At 39.1% G+C, this 20,677-nt stretch overlaps 1 protein-coding gene across 12 annotated transcripts in view; it reads right to left on the bottom strand.

Annotated features, from left to right (window-relative positions):
* Positions 1-2,474: 2,474 nt before the first annotated feature.
* The window catches only part of LOC135102692 (zinc finger and BTB domain-containing protein 20-like), a 56,726-nt gene continuing 38,523 nt past the window's right edge, over positions 2,475-20,677 (bottom strand). The window contains exons 6-7 of one of the 12 annotated variants that reach the window (XR_010269736.1): positions 3,128-3,705; positions 2,475-2,636 (exon numbers count right to left, since the gene is read on the bottom strand). Coding sequence is in view for 10 of the 12 variants with exons in the window: in XM_064008102.1 (XP_063864172.1) it covers positions 8,612-9,076 (465 nt within the window). In the remaining 2 variants the exon portion in view is untranslated. Of the gene's footprint in view, positions 2,637-2,732; positions 3,706-6,171; positions 6,460-6,865; positions 7,425-8,424; positions 9,077-9,328; positions 11,358-11,650; positions 12,071-13,121; positions 14,001-15,089; positions 16,012-16,437; positions 16,776-18,923; positions 20,190-20,677 lie in introns of those variants that run through there. The other 11 variants (XR_010269738.1, XM_064008112.1, XM_064008113.1 and 8 more) reach the window with 11 other exon arrangements.

Here is a 20,677-nt window from a genome sequence, read left to right as displayed (position 1 = left end):
TTATTCTCTCTCTCTCTCTCTCTCTCTCTCTCTCTCTCTCTCTCTCTCTCTCTCTCTCTCTCTCTCTCTCTCTCTCTCTCTCTCTCTCTCTCTCTCTCTCTGATTTATCCATTTAAGAAAAAATGTTCAAACTATGTAGCACACGAGAGAGAGAGAGAGAGAGAGAGAGAGTGTGTGTGTGTGTGTTAACGAACTTGTCATTGTGGAGGTAGTTAACAAGTGGAATCGCGTTCACTAATTCACTTACATAATATAAAGGCGATAGACCTTAAAATCCGAGCCAGAAGGAAAAGAATGAATGTCATGAGGAACCACGGCGAGAAAATGGATGAAAAACAGTCATGTCTTTCACTCCACTGAGAATTACGTATATAACCTGAAAACTGCACAATCTAAAAATAAATAAATAAATAAATGAATAAACAAAAAATAAAAAGAAAATAGATATGTGGAACTTTCTAGTCACTGATGTTTCAAATTAAGTCCTTGACGAATGTGTAGGAGTAGTAGTAGTAGTAGTAATCAGATACTCGCAATAATACGTAGCGGTAGCTAGGTAATCAAATATTTGCTACTGCATTATTATTATTATTATTATTATTATTATTATTATTATTATTATATTATTATTATTATTATTACTATGTAGTAGTAGTAGTAGTAATCATCTATTATATCTGTTCTGTCTTTATGTGTGTGTGTGTGTGTGTGTGTGTGTGTGTGTGTGGCAGTATAGACATGACCAGTTATCATGGCAGTGCAGGGCATTACTACGCTACCTACAGCACCACCAAGTTATCTCCAGCCCTGCACGAGTGTTAACTACCATTTGTAAGTTATAAAGTGGCGTGTAATATAATTAAAATTTACTCATTATATGATACACCTTACTAAAAACAAACAAATAAATAAATAAATAAATAAATAAATAAACTCAGGATATCCAGTTAAGTAATAAAGACAGGACAGACGCCTAGTATAAAGAAAACATCCTCATCTTACCAGCCACTTATTTGATTACGAACACAACCACCGCCTCCTCTTCCTCCTACTCGTCTTTCATCAGGACACTCAGGGATGCTGCCATTGCTTTGCAGACGCCCAGAACTCCACACTACTGCTTCTCCACCTCGTACGTGTCTCTGGCCTGCGCTCTTCCTCTTCTTGTGACATTTTGCTTTGTGCTTCGTTTGTCGCTTCACTCGTCTGTAACACACCTTCCTGTTCTTTCTCCTGGTTTATTTATTTTTCTCTTATCTTTGCATATTTGTATTCTTCACTCCTTCATCTACTTTCCCTACTCTACTTTTTTAACATATTGCATTTTTTTTTATTTATTATTTATTTCTCTCTCAATCACACGAGGCTTCCATCTCACCAAATGAGTGCTCCAAGCTTCATGTCCTTAGCACGCTCCACTTTTCCATCCCTGCTCATTCAGTCAACTGTTTATGTGATCTGTTAAAGTACCGGTGATATTCAAAGTGTAAGCTGTTATCTCATTACATCCCCGGGGTTTGCAGGGCGTGCTATGTATTCCCACAGTGGCGCAGGAAGGATGTAATGGTCAGAAGGGTAGATTAAACTGATAATAATTAAGGACACCTACCATACTGTAGTCTATTACCCTCTTTTATCTTACTTGATGTTGATACTCGCGACATTATTTCTTACACTATGAATGTAAAACTAAAAGCAGCCAAACAAAATATATCAGAAAAAAATATTGTTGCGCTGCCAGGTGTACATAATGAGTATATTTTGTGTGTTATATTGTAGGAGGCTTGGAAAACAGTGGCAGTAGCAGCATACTCGCCATCTAGATGCCTACACAAAGGAAGATCCATTTTAAAAAAATCCACTGGTTATTTTTGTTTCCTGCTCTTTGAGATGATCGATAGACTCCCGGCCAGACTTCAAGAGATGACGGAAGGCTGCTTGTGAAACTTATGAGTTATAGGTTAATATGTACAGTACCTCCATTAGATTATTCGTTTGGCCCTTTTTCTTTAGGAACTGGCATCCTAAGTGGGCACAACAGTACAGGAATGTGGAATGGTGCACACGCCAGGGCAGGGACATGGATGGACCTGTACTTGAAGAGTGATGACTTCTGAATGAGATAAGTGATTTAAGTGGGAGGGGAATGAAACTAGAATACTCACCATTCCTACAACTTTAATGGAACTGAGGCCTACATGGATTGGCTTGTTAGCTGCGTGCACCGATTAAATACCCAACCACCACCACCACCACTACCAGGCTGCTCCCTCAGTACAAGGGCAGGACGTCAAGGCTACAATGATGGCGATTGTAAGGATGGCACTCAGGCTCACTAAATATGACTTCCTCCCGCCCAGCCAGGGGGAAGGAAACATGTTAATGAGGCAAGAAGAAATGTTAATAAAGGGATGTTGATGTTAATGTTAATGAAGGAATAATACTGGAGAAAGGAATTTTAATGAAACAATAAGAAAGGATGAATGACGGATGTTTATGTAGAGATACAGACAATATCAACACAGGGAAGGATGTCACAGCTACGGAGTGGTCATAGTTGTGATGCTCAGGGCAGTCAGGCTTAGCAGCAGGGCCTCCTCACTGACAGCAGGAAGGATGGTTGGTGATGGAGAGGTCTGGAAGAGTCTAACCAGAGTGAGCACGGAGGCACAGTTCACCTTAAGACTGCAAACTTTCCTCTCACACTTCCAGGAATGTCAAATATTCACCAATTGCTTTGTCTTTTTATTTCATAAATCAACAAATGATACAGCACTCTTGAATATTTTTGAATGAAAGCTTAATCATTTATTTGTGTATAGTGGAACCTCGACTTACAAGTTTAATTCATTCCGTGACGGAGCTCGTAACTCGATTTGCTCGTATGTCAAATCAATTTTCCCCATCAAATTAACTGAAATGCCATTAATCCATTCCAGCTCCCCCCCCAAAAAAAAAAAAACACCCCTCCTATTTTTATTTATTTATTTTATTTTATTTATTTTATTTTTTTATTTTTTTGCTTTATATAAGAAAAAGGTATTTATAAATAACAAATATTGTATAAAACCATAATAGAACATAAAAGAGAATGTAAAGAAATAAACTGGTAATAAAGCGTACTTACTTTGGGGGACGACTTGGGAAGATGCTGGTGGAGATGGAGGGTGGAGGAGATATGCTTAGGAGATGTTTCGTTTCGTGCTTTTTCGATCACTTTCGTTCGCCATAAACTCTATTGCTTACTCGCTAGCCGAGGTTTCACTGTATATGTATATCTACCATATGAAGCAAGTATTTTAAACTATTATACATCATCAAAACAATTAACTGAAATTTATCTTAACATAGCAAAACATTACAATACTAAAAGACTAAAATGATAATCATAACAGCAGTCCCCACTAGAAGTTCAGTAAGGCCCTGAATTACCGACACAACACAGCAGCACCAAGCAATTCAAATGTCCACACTGTTGGGGTCGTAGTACTCCCGGTGCTTGCTGCCGATGTGCGCCTTGAGGTTGTCGCGTTGGTTGCAGCGATGGGGGCAGTAGGGGCAGGCGTAGGGCTTCTCCCCGGTGTGGGTGAGCTGGTGGCGTTCCAGCTTGTAGCGCGTCTCGAAGGCTTTAGAGCAGATGGGGCAAGAATGGCCACGGCGGCGCGCTGCAGCAGTAGGTGACGTGCCTCCCCACACTGACAGAAGCTGGTTGAGAGAAAGGCATCATGTTAGCTCATTACTGGCATGATAAGGATAGTTACCATGCATGCACACTATTCAAAAAAGTTATTTGCAAAACATAGAATGAATAAATAAAATAGATAAATAAAAAAATAAAATAAATAAAATAAATTAATAAATAAAAATAAATAAATAAAGTAACACAACATCTAAATATTGGAATACATTTGGTGATCAGTTTCTGACTTTCAGGAAACATGGATTGCATTGCTGAAGAGACACTGCAGGAACACAGTGCAATGCTGTGACAAGTATCACTGTTTTTTTTTTTTTTTTTTTTTTTTTTGCATATGTTTTCTTTTCACTCACACTGATGTATTTTTAAACAATTTGCAGTTTTTACTTCACAATTTACAATATTAGCGACACTTTTGTAGTATCTTAATAATGTATGAATCAGTACTTGTAATATAAAAAAAAATTACAAAAAAAAAGAAAAGGAAAAGTAGGAGGAGAGGGAGAAAGAAATAAGAGGAAGACAAGGAAAATGAAGAGAAAATAAAAAAGAAAAGGAAAGGAAAATTAAGAAAAAAAAAAGACATGAAATTGCTAAATAGACAAAGTAGACAAATAATAACATCCAACATCACCACCTTTCATTGTAGTTCTGATGGTATGGCATTATGCAAAGAAATCCAAACCCCAGTCTTCCCATCCTTCCCAGCCCCACCAGCTCCATCAGCCTCCCCAGCACAGCCCAACCAGCACAGCCTCACCAGCACAGCTCTCCTGCCCCCACCACAACCTCACCATCACAGCCTCCCCATCAGAGCCCCACCAGCACAACCTCCCAACACAGCCCTTCCCCCCCAGCCTCACCAACACAGCCCCACTCCCCCCATCCTGACCAGCAGAGCCACCATCCTGACCAGCCCCACCAGCACAACCTCTCCTTGGTGGTGAGCAAAGGACATAGACAGCAAACAATTGTGGAGGGAAATTCTCACTTTAATATTGCAGGTGAGCTGCAATGTGCACCATATACCACTTGGCACATCACAGCAACACAATATATATATATATATATATATATATATATATATATATATATATATATATATATATAACATAGCAGAAGCAGAATATACCTTAGCTTGTACACACATCAGAAAATATATATATATATATATATATATATATATATATATATATATATATATATATATATATATATATATATATATATATATATATATATATATATATATATATATATATTACTAGTATTCAAAGGAAATTCATACATTTTACTTTTTTTACTTCTGATAGACAGATAGATAAACTTCTGAGAATATTCTGTAAGGTTTTTTTTTCTACACTGGTCCCAAGGTGCTCCAGTAACAGGGAAGAAGGGAGAGAAATAGAACCTTACACAGTAAAAGATATATGTGAGAAGGCTTTACAAGAGCAGTTTCCTTGTAAAGCAAACCAAACCTATTAACATCGAGGTTATTCTTATTTTACTTTCTTCATAACAATCAATGTGCAGGTTAGACCAACAGTGAATAATAATGAAACTTACATGCATGAAAAACTATGGAAATGATAAGGTGTGGGAAGTGGATGCACTAACCCTCACAGTGCATCCTCCCTACCACACTTGAGTTATGCATCCCTGTGATATGTAAACACGCACATCCTCCCTTCAAGACAACGCAGCAAACATTCTGTCTGCTTAATGTATACAGGAAGAAGCTCATATCATGTTTCCCTCCAGAGTATGTCATCCAACACCATTCATGCTATTATTTCCTTGGATGTACACTTAGATTAGTTTCTTTCTGTCACTTACAGAAATGACAGGTCTTTCATTGCTTCAGTGTCTTATACTGTCTTTGCTTCACTAGTTAAATAGCCTCTGTCATTACTTTCTTCACTTCTTGAAATTGGTGTTGACAAGAGAAGCAACAGTCATCAAAAACTCAAGGTGAGAAAAGGAACTTACAAAATTAATACAACAAAGTGAATATGACACAGAACACCAGGAAAATTTCTTTTTCATACTGAGAACAAAATCATGTATTCAGGTAACAGTCTACAACATATGTCACTATGGTTTGAAAATTGTTCTTCTTGAAAAAGCCATTTTTCTTTTACCTTCTTTACAGTAAACAGAACTGGTGTGCTGCACGCCACATCCAGACATGACAGACGCATCATGTTGACAACACCAAAGTGATAAACACCTCCACCAAAACACCAACACACATTTTTCCTTGACAGCCAGAAACAGTCTCCATGGGTGAGCAGTGAGCTGTTTCCTCCGACTGTCTAACATACAGTCTATGTACGTGATAACATGATACTTGAATTGAAGGCCCTTCTATATCTTGGAAAAGTCCATTCTCTCCTTGGTTGTGTAACTTATTAGTGATGAAATGCAGACATAGAAGCAAGAAGCAAGTGCTCAACAGTAACATTGTACTCTACCTTGAGAAGTCTGAAAAGGAAAAGTTCAGGAAGGCAATACCATCTGGCAGCAGAGGGTGGAGGAATGGTCTCAGACAGTGTGTGGAGTGACAGTCTTCCCTACAGGTCAGTGTCGTGTCTGGTTCTGGCATGGCTGCGCAGTCTGGCTTTCACTGCGGCTCGGTACGGGCAGTACGGACACGCATAGGGTTTCTCCCCCGTGTGAACCCTCAGGTGCTTTCTGAAGTCATTCTTGTGGTAGAAGTTCTTGTTGCAATGGTTGCAGATGAAGCGATAGGGTGAGCCAACCTGTGGAGAGAGGGAGAGTGTCAGGCAGCTGCCTCAGCCACGGCTCAGGTGTACATTGCATTCAGAACTGTATGTATGTATGTATGTATGTATGCTGTGTTGTACAGAACATAAGTTTATTTTCTTATATATATATATATATATATATATATATATATATATATATATATATATATATATATATATATATATATATATATATATATATATATATATATATTAGTAGTATGTTTCGCTTGTAGATTTCATCATTTCCTGCAAAACAGTAAAAGGAAACATCTCATGTCCTTTTTCTGTAATATTCACGTCTGGGTTGAGGAGGTTCATGTGATCAGTTTCACTAGTGGAGGTGATAATGAAATATAAAGCTTGCTTTACCATAGAAGGGTCATGTCAATAATCCATGTGGACAAGAACAGTTTATTGGAATTCTTCACATACAGATGAATCATCATAAATTAGTAAGTAGAGGAAATTGCATAACTACATTTCAACACAATGAAGACGTAATACTGGCAAGTCTATGTGAGGGAGTCTGAGTCTGGCTGGTCCTGGCGCTGGTGCACTCTGTTGATGTGCGTCAGGACATGGGAGCGGCGGGAACCTCGGTATTCACAGTGTGGGCACTGGTGCGGCCGCTCACCAGTGTGGGTGCGCAGGTGCCGATACAGGTTGTGCTTCAGCCCAAAGCTCTTGCCGCACAGGAAACAGGTGTGGCCTGGCCCGGGCCCCGAAACAGTGTACATCTGCAGGTTGAGGGGCGCCAGGGACCGCATGCCAGGGTGGGTGTCTGGGTGGCCTCGGTCCTCTGCTTTACAGATCCTCTGCAGGTCTGGCGGCTGGCCATCCCTGGCCTGCAGTGTGGTGTCAGCAAGGGAGGCGTCCTGGGTGGTGGGCAAGCGGTGGAAGCCCCGGCGATGGTGAGAGTGGGAGCTGCCTACGTCCTTGTCCACACTGCCCTTACTCTGGAAAATGCATGAAGTCTGTGAGTCAGTGTTGCCACATGACATCTTAACAGTCTTAGTCTTAGCAGGAACATTAATGTGCTACACTAATATACTAAGAGGTAATAACATTTGCATCCAAAACTAGCAAATATGATAAACTAAGTGCAAACTATTACATGTAGTGTGCTGAATAAGATATTCTACAGAAACAATAAGTTTTTTTTTCTGTTTAGTGCAAACATTTCAATATTCAAATGAACATAACATAAATAACAGAAGCCTTTGAACACAATAGTATAAAAAATGGATTCATAAAAGGATGACTGCAGATTTATTTTAGATCATTACAGTGTACATAACAAAATAAAAATCCCTTGTTATTTTTGCCATTACTGTTGCTGCTGGAATAACTTGAGAACAAAACTCAAGTATATGTACAGTACAATGGTACTCCTTTCCTTCAATAAATGTACACATGATGTAGATTGTTTGAGGTGTGTTGCAAAATTATCATCCATGTCTTGTATCAAGGCCTAATAAAATAATGAAAATATACTTCATAATTTCAGTATCTGAAAAACCCAATATGGAAGTAGTTAAAAAGTTGCAAAAAAAAAAATAAATAAATAAATAAAATAAATAAATAAATAAATAAAAAAATAAAAATTCCTTGATTCATCAAAATTATAAATTGCAAGTAAAGAGCAATGTAAGAAGTTTCATATAATTTGCTTATATGAAAAGTTACTGCTATACATATAAAGTTACTGCTGCACAGAAAGTTTTGGGCATCATCTATATACAATATTTGCATTTTATTTTTGAAGGAGTAGCTGTGAAGCAGCTGAGGCAGTGCTACCACGCACCACCATTCACTGCACTCATCTCCTCCTTGTGACACAACACCACACAAAATGACTTCAAAGAGGTTGTTTCCTTAGTCCTCTTCATGATGTCACATCACAAATGAAGATATAATCATGTAGTTTGCTGAAGCTTTACCCAGCAGTAAAAATAACTCTCCTCAAGTAACAATTATCCCAGAAAATCATAATCAAAAGTCACAAAAATAAGCAAATTCATTTAATGACTTTTATTTTATTGATCTTTGTCCACTAGCTCTCATATACACTAATGTTTTCACTCATTTATAAATCCACTTCTCAGGTTAAACCAAAAAATTAATAAATAAAAATTAAGTAAATTTAAAAATCGAATCGATGGTTGTATTTAGACATGTGTCGCCGCATTGTGATCCGCTGAGAGCAATGGAAGGAGCAGTGCTGGCAGTAAAACTTCTCCCCTGTGTGTCGCCGCATGTGGGTCTGCAGCACTGGCTTCTGTGATGCGCGGTACGGACACAACTCGCAGGCAAATGGTTTTTCTCCAGTATGAACTCGACTGTGTCGCTTCAATTTCCATTTACTGGGGAAACACTTGTCACAGTCCAGACACTGGAACCACCCCTCCCTGTCCCTGGTGGGGGACGTGTCCTGCTGGTCCACCAGCTGTGACGCCAATGCATCCTGGTACTGTGGTGTCTCCAAGCAGGCCACAAGACCTGACGGCCCTACTGCCTCCCCATAAGAGTGTATCCCTTGATGGTGTTGGCTAAAGCTGCTGTGTGCTGGTGTATGGACGCCTGCCCCCTCCACACTGCCCCACGCCACCTAGGGAGAAGAAAACAGGGCAATCTCAACAAAAGTTCCCCAGTGGCTCAAGGGGAGAGTCAGATGCTATATGACACAATAAAATGTACAAGGACACCAACCACCACTAAATCCCCAAGTGCTTTATGGAAAAACCACCATTATTTGGAATGAGATGAGGGATGTATTAGGAAACAATGCATGATGATCACCAGACTCTGTACCCATAGGGCATCATTTCACCAGCAAAGCAAGGATGAAAAAAAAAAGTAATTGATTTGAGGTTTTTAATAAACTTATAAAAAGTTTTCTCTTCCTGAACCATGCACTGACTGGTGCAAGACAATTCAGTGCATCTCACACTCAGTGTCTCCCACACTGAGGCACACTGCTGCCTTACCACATGGAAACTCCTTCCTACAAACATCAGTTCACACATAACACAAAATAAACACTATCTTACAATGCTTAGGTAAAAAAGAAATTAAACTAGGTCTTTTCAGAAATGGAAGTGATCTAGCAACTATGTGTGTGTGTGTGTGTGTGTGTGTGTGTGTGTGTGTGTGTGTGTGTGTGTGTGTGTGTGTGTGTGTGTGTGTGTGTGTTTTCACCTAACTATAATATCCTGTGCAATGGCTGTGCTACATTTGTGAATGTATATTCAATCAGACTTTCCTTTAGTTGATGTGCATTTTTTATTACTATCACCTCTTCTACCCCATTCCAGACATCTACAGTACATCTATGGGAGAAGTTATACTGCTTGAAACATCTTCCCTTTCTCAACTTTTTTTGTGCCCTCTCATACATCCTGTCTCTCCTTGTCTCAGCAATCAAAGATCTTTTTTTATCTAATTTTTTTCAATGCATTCATTAACTCACATACAGTAACATAACAAAGCCTCCACTCTCTTCTTTCTTCAGCTGTATATGTGTGCTGCATAATTATATCTAACTGTGCTTATCTATTTGTATTGAGTCAAGGTTGCTTTGTACCATTCTTGAAATCTGAAATCTTTGTGTGTGTGTGTGTGTGTGTGTGTGTGTGTGTGTGTGTGTGTGTGTGTGTGTGTGCAGTCATGACTACTGTAGCACATTCAGTGGAAATCAAACATACACTTTTTTTGAGGTAACATCACAACAGTCCTCTCTTTGTATGCAACCTCTGTAATTCCCTGCACACCTCCATGGCTCAGGTCACAAAGCCACACCCTGCTCGGGACACTTCCTCCTGGCTACAGCTTTGTGATTCCTTTAGTATGTAACATAACTTGCAAAATAATTGTTCTGTATAAATTACTACATCAATTATTTCCTTCCCAGTTTTATTTAGGTAACTAATAATTATAAAGAAAATATGTAGAACACAAAGTAATAGTAGTAGTAGTAGTAGTAGTAGTAGTAGTAGTAGTAGTAGTAGTAGTAGTAGTAGTAGTAGTAGTAGTAGTAGTAGTAGTAGCAGTAGTAGTAGTAGTGGCAGCAGCAGCAGCAGCAGCAGCAGCAGCAGTAGTAGTAGTAGTAGTAGTAGTAATAGTAGTAATAGTAGTAGTAGTAGTAGTAGTAGTAGTAGTAGTAGTAGTAGTAGTAGTAGTAGTAGTAGTAGTAGTAGTAGTTATAATAAAAACAATGTAATAATAATAATAATAATAATAATAATAATGATAATAATAATAATAATTAGAAGAAAAGAAACAAAATGATAATGGTAATAACTATAATAATAATAATAATAATAATAATAATAATAATAATAATAATAATAATAATAATAATAATAAAAGATGACATACTGTTAAAGTGACAATAAAAGTACTGCTTAACTTCACAACACTAAGTACAAAACATTAGAGAATGCATAGGTTGTCCTGCCGAGAGTGAGAATGAGTGGGGATCAGACAGGTGTGGAGTGGTGGATGAGGAGGTGGTGCTTTAAGGAGGTCTCATAAGTGTGTGGCCGGAAACAGTGGGGGCAGGTGTGCGGCTTCTTCTCTCTGCCGTGCCTGGTGAGGTGACGCTTCAAGTTGGCAGATTTGGCAGTGCAATATCCACACTGGGAACACTTGTATGGCTTCTCCCCAGTATGAATGCGGATGTGATTCTTTAGGACGTTATCTTGTGCTGCTCGATAAGGGCAGAAGGAACAAGCAAAGGGTTTCTCTCCAGTGTGAGTCCTGACATGTCTCTCAAGCTTTCCTTTCTGGTTGGAGGAGTAGGGACAGAAAGAACAGGAGAAGCCTCTCTCTTTACTTTCCTTGCCTGAGGCGCCCTGCGTGTTGCTTCCAAGCCCACATTCTCCCGACACCTAAAAAGACAAGAAGATATGCCCAAGTCACTCCAAGGTGCATCAAAATCTTTATAGTCAGATAATACGGATTCAGTTTTCCTGTTTTTGTGTTGGTGTATTTGTGTGTATGTATGTTTGTATCTTTTGTTATATGTCCATCTTTCTATTTAGTTATTCTGTTCAAGTGAAATATTGTACCTTGCCAGCAAAATAAATTGTGGCTTGAATATATGCACCAGGACAATGTCAACACACTGAACTTGTTGCAAAACCTTCATTGCCAATACGTCTCCCTTGCAGCCTCAACCAACCTTTGTGTGCATAAGTTATTTATTGTCACAGTGGTTCTGCAAATGCTGCTGCAACAAGTCATATCTTGCACAGTGGTAGGGGCAGTGAGGGCACGGAAACTCTGCACCAGCACTGTGTGTGTGCATGTGGTTTTGGAGATGAACCTTCTGTGATGCCTTGTAAGAACACAAGTGACACGCATAGGGCTTTTCTCCACTATGAGTTCGCAGGTGCTTCTGAAGGCTAGTTTTCTGAGTGGCTCGGTACGGACAGACGGGGCAGGCAAAGGGCTTCTCTCCGGTGTGCGTCCGCCGGTGACGCTCAAACTCCCACTTGGTGGCAAACGCTTTGTCACAGTCTGGGCACTTGAAGTGTTTGATGGCGGCCACAGACTCGGCCCTGCCACTCTCTCCCAGGCCCCAGCCGCCGCCCCAACCACCCTATAAGAAAAGAAAGTGGCGATGTTGGATGTTGTTGTTGTTCTCGTCAGTATTGCGTTTATACTACACAACTATATGCACTAGAATAACTAAATTACTTTTATGTATATACTACATAAGTACGTACAATAAATAAGCTTTCTCATCTACATGAACACAAGCACTATCACCAAGCAGAGAAATAGCACGTACTATTACCAACTGATACGTAAAGGTACTAAAACAGAGAAAAGCCCTTGTCCACTTACTTACAAGCAACATATGTACTGCTTCACAGACACGATGCATTGCCTCCATTCACCAACAGTTTCTATATTTTAAGCAAGGGCAGATATATATATATATATATATATATATATATATATATATATATATATATATATATATATATATATATATATATATATATATATATATATATATATATATATATATATATAAGGTAAATATAAATACTGCTTTATCTTTTCAATATTCATCAGTGTATTTTTTTCCAAACTGCATAGTTAAGAGTCATGTGTTATGTTCTTTTTTATTACACATATATTTATTTACAGGTATCAAATACATAATTGTGATGAGATTCATTAAGGACAGAACATATTTCAGGAACAGCTTGTGATCCTTCCAAACCATCATACTCAAGACTATGATTATTAGCAAAACTTCCCTCTCACTTTAGCATCTTCTTCCTCTCTTTAACAATGTGAAACTCATCAAGTTTTGCAATTTTTTATATTTATTTAGTTTTAATCACTGTAATACCACTGCCTTCCATTTCACACATGAGCAACACACCCTCCTGCAGTTGTGCTGAACTTCATGAGGTGGTTAAGGCTGGCCTGTTTCAAATTAGGATGATTTTAAAAATGATGGTGGCAATGATGATGATGATGATTACTATAAAACATGAGACATAAATTTCAACTTTATGACAGCCAAACAATATTGCCAAACTGAACACAACTGCTGCTTGTGTCCAGTACTTTCCCTCACCTGGCCTTGCTTCTCATCTCAGTCTCATGTTTATTTCGTATACTGAAATGCAACAATGTATTCTCATCTTTATTAACACTTATTTACCATTAGAATATAATATACATGTGATAAGTGGCTGGCTACCATCCTAATAAAAACTGTCCACAATTATATCCTTTTAGCAATATGACTGAATTAAATATAATAGCCTGATTCTGCTTTCAGAACAAAAGCCGCTAAGTACATTATGTTCATAAATATAAAGGAAAAAAATAAATAAATACAAACTTGCAACATGAAGAAATACAGCACACAGTTTTGATATGGCATATTAAAAGGCAAGAATTTAAGTTCAGGAGCCTCTCTTAAATGCACCACAGCTTCTACTCTTTAGCGTCCATATTCTGAAACAGTTTTACATCACACCTCCATTTCTTTCAAAATGCTCTAGTTACAGCTACAAAAGTTTTTAAAAGTGCTTTTATAGTTCTAGTGGCAGATTAACAAGATTTCTACATTGTTAACAGGTGAGACACTCTTAAGAACCCAGCTAATCATCTCTGCTGCCTTTGAAAATAGTCAGGATGAGAGAGCAGTGTTTCAGAATACAGGCTCAGTTTGCATCACGGTGTTTGCTCCTGATGTGCCGGTACAGGTTACTCTTGTCACTGGAGCGGAGGGGACAGAACGGGCAAGCATATGGCTTCTCTCCACTGTGTGTGCGGAGATGCTTCTGCAGACTGGTCTTTACTGTGGCTCGGTACGGACAAATGGGACACGCGAAAGGTTTCTCCCCTGTGTGGATCCTGTAGTGTCGCTCCAAGTCTACCTTGTGGGCGAACCCCCTGTGGCACTGAGGACAAACTAAGTGCTTGCTAGGTTGCAGTTGCTCTTGATTCCTGACATTGGAAGGCAAACAGTCGCTGCCCTCAAACCTTCCTGGCCACAAAGCCTATAAAAGAAAAGAGCTTTGATGGTAGTTTGCCAAGGCATGAACCTGTTGGTTACACATTTCACTATACATTTTTGTTTTCTGTGACAAGCTTACTAATATTTGAGACTAAAGGCAGCAAGATGATTACTCAGCTCACAAAAGACAGTGAAGCCAAGGTTATGAATGAGATGGTCTAGCTAAGAAGCCAAACATCACACTGAGCTGCTGTTCTCTACGTGATGTGGTCACCAGTCTGGCTTGCATCACATAGAGGTGAAAACTAGTGTGCTTTACAGTATTGGTGCCCGATTACACAAACTCTGAACCAAACAAATAAGATAATAACTGATAAAAGAATATACTTAGATTCAATGTAATGTTTTACTAAATGTATCACTGCAATGTGTGAAAATTAGGGAAGTGCTTTATGGAGCAAAAATTACTTCCCAACTCTGTCAATTCTCTCATGCAATTTGTGAAAGACTAGTTAAGTTAGCAAGATAATTCCCCATCTCCTTCCCTGAAGTTTGTAGATACATGTGTAGCCGGTGGATGAACCAAGTCCTGAAGACCTGAAGACTCATTCCTTGCACTCAGACATGAACACATCACACATTCAAATACCACCTTTGCTTTTCTGCAGTAGTGCTGTATAACAGCAAACAACTTTCTCAAGGTTCAGTTTCTCCATACAGCAGACCCTTGAAATAATACAAAATTAAAACTTACATTAGATTTATTGAAAACAACACTTTATACAAATATGTGACAAAGAAATTCATCATCTTAAAAATATTTCAATTACTCCAAAACTGCCTGAGAAACAGACTAACATAAAGTTGATTTCTGATGATGTTTTGAGAGTGACTCATAGTTCTTTCTGACCTAATTCAAGGATTTTAAAACTTTGCCTGTCATTTTATATATATATATATATATATATATATATATATATATATATATATATATATATATATATATATATATATATATATATATATATATATATATATATATATATATATATATATATATTACCAAAAATAGTCACATTACACTAATAACCAGAACACATTACAATATAATAAAAGGTAATATATATATATTTTTTTTAATAATACTATAAGTCCTTGTTTAGTGTCATCCTTGAAGTTAAGTCACTTTCAGACTTTCTTTGTACACTGAACTCCATTGAGCAACTCCAACACTGAGGCACAGCAGTGTCTCCTGTCAGGAATCACACTCACTGCCTTTACATCAACAAAACAATTTAATCTCACTTAGACAATATATAGCATATGTGAATACTTCATCCTTTATTTTGTACAATACAAACATGAATTGATGAAGAAAATCAATGGTGAACAAATGAGCCCAGACCTGAGCACTTGGCAAGCAAGAGCACCACAGTCCCAGCAGTGGAGAGGGATTGGTTGTGTTTCTGTGACTAGAACCTCTGACTCCTTACTGGAGGACTGTGACTAAAACCTCTGACTCCTTCCTGGAGGACATGTTCTTCAACCCTGAGAAGTTAAGATGAGGACATGGACTCTGTTGCCTACAGTCCCCAATCATTTTTGCATGTGTACATGTTATGGAATATTATTTATATTAAGATTTCCTGGATTTGACAGAAAATAACAACACTGTTGGCATAAATGTACAGTTCACATGCCATACTGAAATCCAGGCAATTTATTTTGATGTAGTAAGATATGTGACTGAGTCTCAGTTCTTTTACCTGAACTTTTCTGGAAAAATGACTCCAATTCAGTTGGAAAGCAAAAAATCCAGTGCATCTAAAGCGTCATGATCAACGGTGTCTCCTTTTGATGTGCCTGCGAAGGTTGCTTTTGTCCTTGGTGCGCAGCGGGCAGTGGGGGCAGGCAAAGGGTGCATCCCCAGTGTGAGTCCTCATGTGGATGTCTAGAGACCCTCGGTAATCATAAGACTTGGGACACAGAGGGCACTGGAAGAATTTGCTGATGAGAGGTGAGGCATGCAGCGGTGCTACATATCTGGCTGATATCTGAGGAGAGATGAGGGCGGGTAAGTCTCACTGACAGAGGAGGTATCCATTAGCTGTCTGATGCACACTGTCTCTGTGATTACCATCCATGACCTTGAGTTCATGTTATGTCCATAGTCTTGATCCACAGAAAATGGTACTCTGTCCTTCATTAATAACTCTTTGATGACTACAATCTAAGTGAAATAATGATGAGTTCTCTACACAATGATCTAAATATATAGGTTTTACAAAGGCTTGGGAACAAGTTCAGAATTGTTGAATTTTTTTTCAAAATCCATAAGCATAGCATTGTTCCTTGTAAATCAAATGTGTGTTGTCCCTTTTTCACAACATGCCAGGGAACTTTCAAATTGCCATGAAGAACATGCATCATGATGGTGGTCCCTTACTTATATGCATATTAAGAGCAGCCACATTCAGTACCTTTTTATTTCCAATGATTTCTGTTAGCTCAAGTCAATTTACTTCTTCTGAGGACTCTGGTGTCTTGATTTTATATGCCGCTGAAGGTTACCCATCTGTGTTGCCCGATATGAACAAAAGTTGCAAGCAAACGGCTTCTCTCCAGTGTGAGTCCTCTTGTGTCTCTCAAGGTCAACACTTCCGTAAAAGTTCTTGGAGCAAAATGGGCACAAGTAATTGCGAACCATAGTGGGCATCTCTGGGAGACTGGTGGAGGTGGAGACCTGCTGTTGGTGCGGGAGTGGCCGTCCTGGGGTGGAGGAAGACAGAAGGGACTGCAAGGGTGGACGCCTCACCTGCTGGAGAAAGAGCAGGTCACCGTCTGACTCACTGTTGAGTATTAACTGTAGCTTACATCACTAGCCACTCCTCCTCAACAAGGACGTGGAAAAGGGAATCCAGGTGATACTCTAGGGAAAGTTTCCAGACAAGATATCCAAGTGTAGCTGTAGATAACTGGGAGCAATTTTCTAATGTTTTCAGCTTCCTGTTATATTAATTATGTAACCAGAGAATAGTTTTCTTTTATTTTGTATTGATCCTTTCAATTGGAAAAGGAAAAATAAATAAATAAATAAAACATTTGCACAAGCAGAGTTATGATAATACTTCCTCTGGTATGGCTAATGTAATATGTTGTTGATCTGAACTCATTTTGATGCAGACTATACCCAAAGCTTAGAAATTGAATGATGTAGCACAGGCAATCATGAGACAGCTGCAGTATTCACATTCACTCCTTGAACAGTAAGGATATAAAACATCAAATAATACCAACCACTTTAATGCCTTTTCTTGTAGATTCAACAACTCTGCTTGTTATGATTACAGACTTAATCCAAATGTTCTCTTTTTTCATTTTCTGGTCTCCATGATATTCCATGAGTGATGCAAACACCAGCATCTTTAAGGCATTACCTCCTCTCTTACCAGGGCACTCCAGAGCTGAATTCTTCATTATAACTTTGATTGCTCACAAGTTTGAGCATCAATATAGACTAATTAACTCTTCCTCCTTCACAAACTGATAAATCATTGATCAAGATCCAGATTATAGATTTTCTTACAATTTTGTGAAGATTAAGAATGGTGTGAGGACCAAGCTGACTTGGAAGGACCTGCCAACTGCCTGAGCTGTGAATGTGAAAATGACTTTCACAGGACAGGGGAAGGTATCCATGAGATGATGATGAGAGAGAGAGAGAGAGAGAGAGAGAGAGGAGGAGAGAGAGAGAGAGAGAAGATGAGTGAGAGAGAGAGAGAGACGAGAGAGAGAGAGAGAGAGAGAGAGAGAGAGAGAGAGAGACGAGAGAGGAGAGAGAGAGAGAGAGGAGGAGAGAGAGAGAGGAGAGCGAGAGGAGAGAGAGAGAGAGAGGAGGAGAGGAGAGAGAGAGAGAGAGAGAGAGTGAGAGGAGAGAGAGAGAGAGAGAGAGAGAGAGAGAGAGAGAGAGAGAGAGAGAGAGAGAGAGAGAGAGAGAGAGAGAGAGAGAGAGAGAGGATGCAGTGTGCAATAGATGCATTTTCATCTAAACCAAGTTTTCCCTAACTATTTACTTAAACCAATGTATCAACAAAACACTTAGATAAATATTGCTTCTTGACAGCATTCACCCAACTATATGACACAACAATCAAGTTTATGATGGGAGCAATGATTCAGCTGTGTTCAGAATAAAACCTCTTTCATACATCCTTCCTGGCCTTACTGAGTCTGTACGTTTCCTGGACAAGGCCAGATGTTGAATTATATTTATGGGAAACAGGTTTAATCAGATGGGAATATTGAGAACTGAATGTGTTCTTTTCTTGGCCAGAATCCTATGTCTCCTCCACAGGTGATCATTGAGGTGCTCCGCGCACGGCACTATAGGCACAGTACTGACAACTGAAACGGCTTCACCCCAGTATGGAATGCGGATGTGTCGCTTGAGGTCACTGGTCTGCTTGAAGGTGGACCTGTAGCAGTAGGGACACGTCAGCGCCAAGCCCTCAGGTGTGGCCTAGAAGAGAACAACCAGAGTCAGTCTGCTGCCCCTCGTGTTCTCTGCACTAATCTAATCCTCCCTCATCTTCAACTTTTTTCTCTTATTGCCATCATTAATCAAAATGTGAACAATATTCATTACTGCTGGTTTCTTTGCACTTTGGAAGGAAGATTTACTGAGGCACCTTCTGTGGATAGATAGACCCAAAGTAAAATCCTGGAGCAAATTATCTTTTTCATAAAGCCGCCACTGAAATTGTGATCCTCAAATAGTCAGTGTCAATACAATCTGCTTGGTCTGCCAGGTGGCTGCAGCAGCTCCAGTGTTGTACTGGTAAATGTGTCCAGTACTTTCAAAGACTATGTGCAGAAGCCTTGCAAATGCTCACCAAGCACAAAGCATTCAGCTTCAAACTACAGCTTTTTCCATTTATATTCCAGAAAGTAATGTTATTATACAGGGAAAGTTTAACTTTTTATTTAAAAATTTACTATCATATATAATAAACAGGAATTTACAGTTATATGGATATAAATTTGTCATTTAATTGAAAAATAAGCACTTTCCATATTTGATCATGTCACTGTATGTATCATGAGGCTGTTCAAACACTATTTTACAAGTCATTATTTGCTCCACATTTGAGTGGATCACTGTTAGGTGTGATGCAGGCAACAGGAATGGATGCACTTCTTTGCCACTGGCATTTCACCGAAAGAATCAAACTGCTGACTCCTCCAAGTCTGTCACTTCCAGGTTGCCGTGACATCACAACCTTGGCCACTGAAGACCCTAAAACACAACATTCACCATGCAGTCACTAAAACAACAGCTGCAATCAACAAATATTCCATTCATGCAATTCTGTGGTTCAGTATTTATGGTCTATGGATTCTTTAATCCTTATTTTCAATATTCTTCAGGTTCACAATTTCCCAAAAGGTCCAAAATTCATATGAGAATTTTCTGCAATAGCTTATTGTGGAAATGATTTAAACACATTGCATAAACTAGCATATCTGCAAAAGGGATACTACTTTCACTCTTTGATGAAATACGGTAATATAAACACCATGTAACAGATTATCAGCCACAAACCTCTCTTGTGATACACACCATTTTTAACACTAGCTGAAATTTTTTTATGCAAAAATATGATACTGGTAACAAGGATTATTTATTTTCTAGTAGTTTTATAAAACAGTACTAGATACTTTATGGTAGACAAAAACAATCCACAAAGTAAATTATTTATATTGCCATAAAACTTAGAACAAGAATATCCTGATACTTTCTCAGTCATGAATCACTTTTTCCACAAAGATGAGCACCTACAGTACGCAGCAGCACACGGCAAACCAAACACCCACCTCTACCTCTCGGCCTCAACACGCAAAATGTGGCACAATTGTGTGGGACCAGTGTGATATTGACAGGCACACACAACACGCTGTGCAACACTCAGTTCCCGTCCCACAACCACAAAGGGCACTGGCAGCTCTAACTCAAGGTCCAGTTAGGATTGGTGGCGCGTCGCTTGGCCCTGGAGACCTGGCCGTGGCGGCGCATCAGGTGGTCCTGCACGTAGTCGCTCCTCCCAGCAGAGTAACTACAGATGGGACACTGGTAGGGCTTTTCTCCCGTGTGCCTTCGGATGTGACGCTTTAAGTCACTCTTCTGCTTGAAGGTTGACCTATGGCAGTATGGACAGACCAGCGGCTCCAATGCCTAGAACAAAACAAGCCATGGGTTACCTGGGATTCACCAAATATGCAGTTTCAGGCACGGGTTTTTCTGGCAATGTTACGCACCGGTTTTCTGGCAATGTTTTTCTGTGCACCTCTATGCATCTTCCCAGGTTGGTTAACTTCCTTAACAGTGAAAGCAAGCTGTCCCTATGCACTGTGCCATTCATACCTTGAAGATGAATCAGATACATCCATGGGGCAAGTTACAGGATTTTTTGCATATTCCTTCACATACCTACTTATACATAATTTTCTATTTTTTTTGTGGGTACAGAAGATATAAGGATCATTCAGAAGTTCTTAAGTCCTTATTCCCAAAATTTTGTTATAATTATAACTATTTGGAACCACGGTACACTACGGCCTTTTATATTAATGTACATCATAACATCATCCTCCTTTCCTACACTGCAGGTCTTAAGACTCATTAAGAGAGAGAGAGAGAGAGAGAGAGAGAGAGAGAGAGAG

The sequence above is a fragment of the Scylla paramamosain genome, chromosome 8 (assembly GCF_035594125.1).
Source record: "Scylla paramamosain isolate STU-SP2022 chromosome 8, ASM3559412v1, whole genome shotgun sequence".
NCBI classification, from domain to species: domain Eukaryota; kingdom Metazoa; phylum Arthropoda; class Malacostraca; order Decapoda; family Portunidae; genus Scylla; species Scylla paramamosain.
Note: the sequence above shows the minus strand (reverse complement) of the source record. Positions and strands in the feature narration are given on the sequence as shown.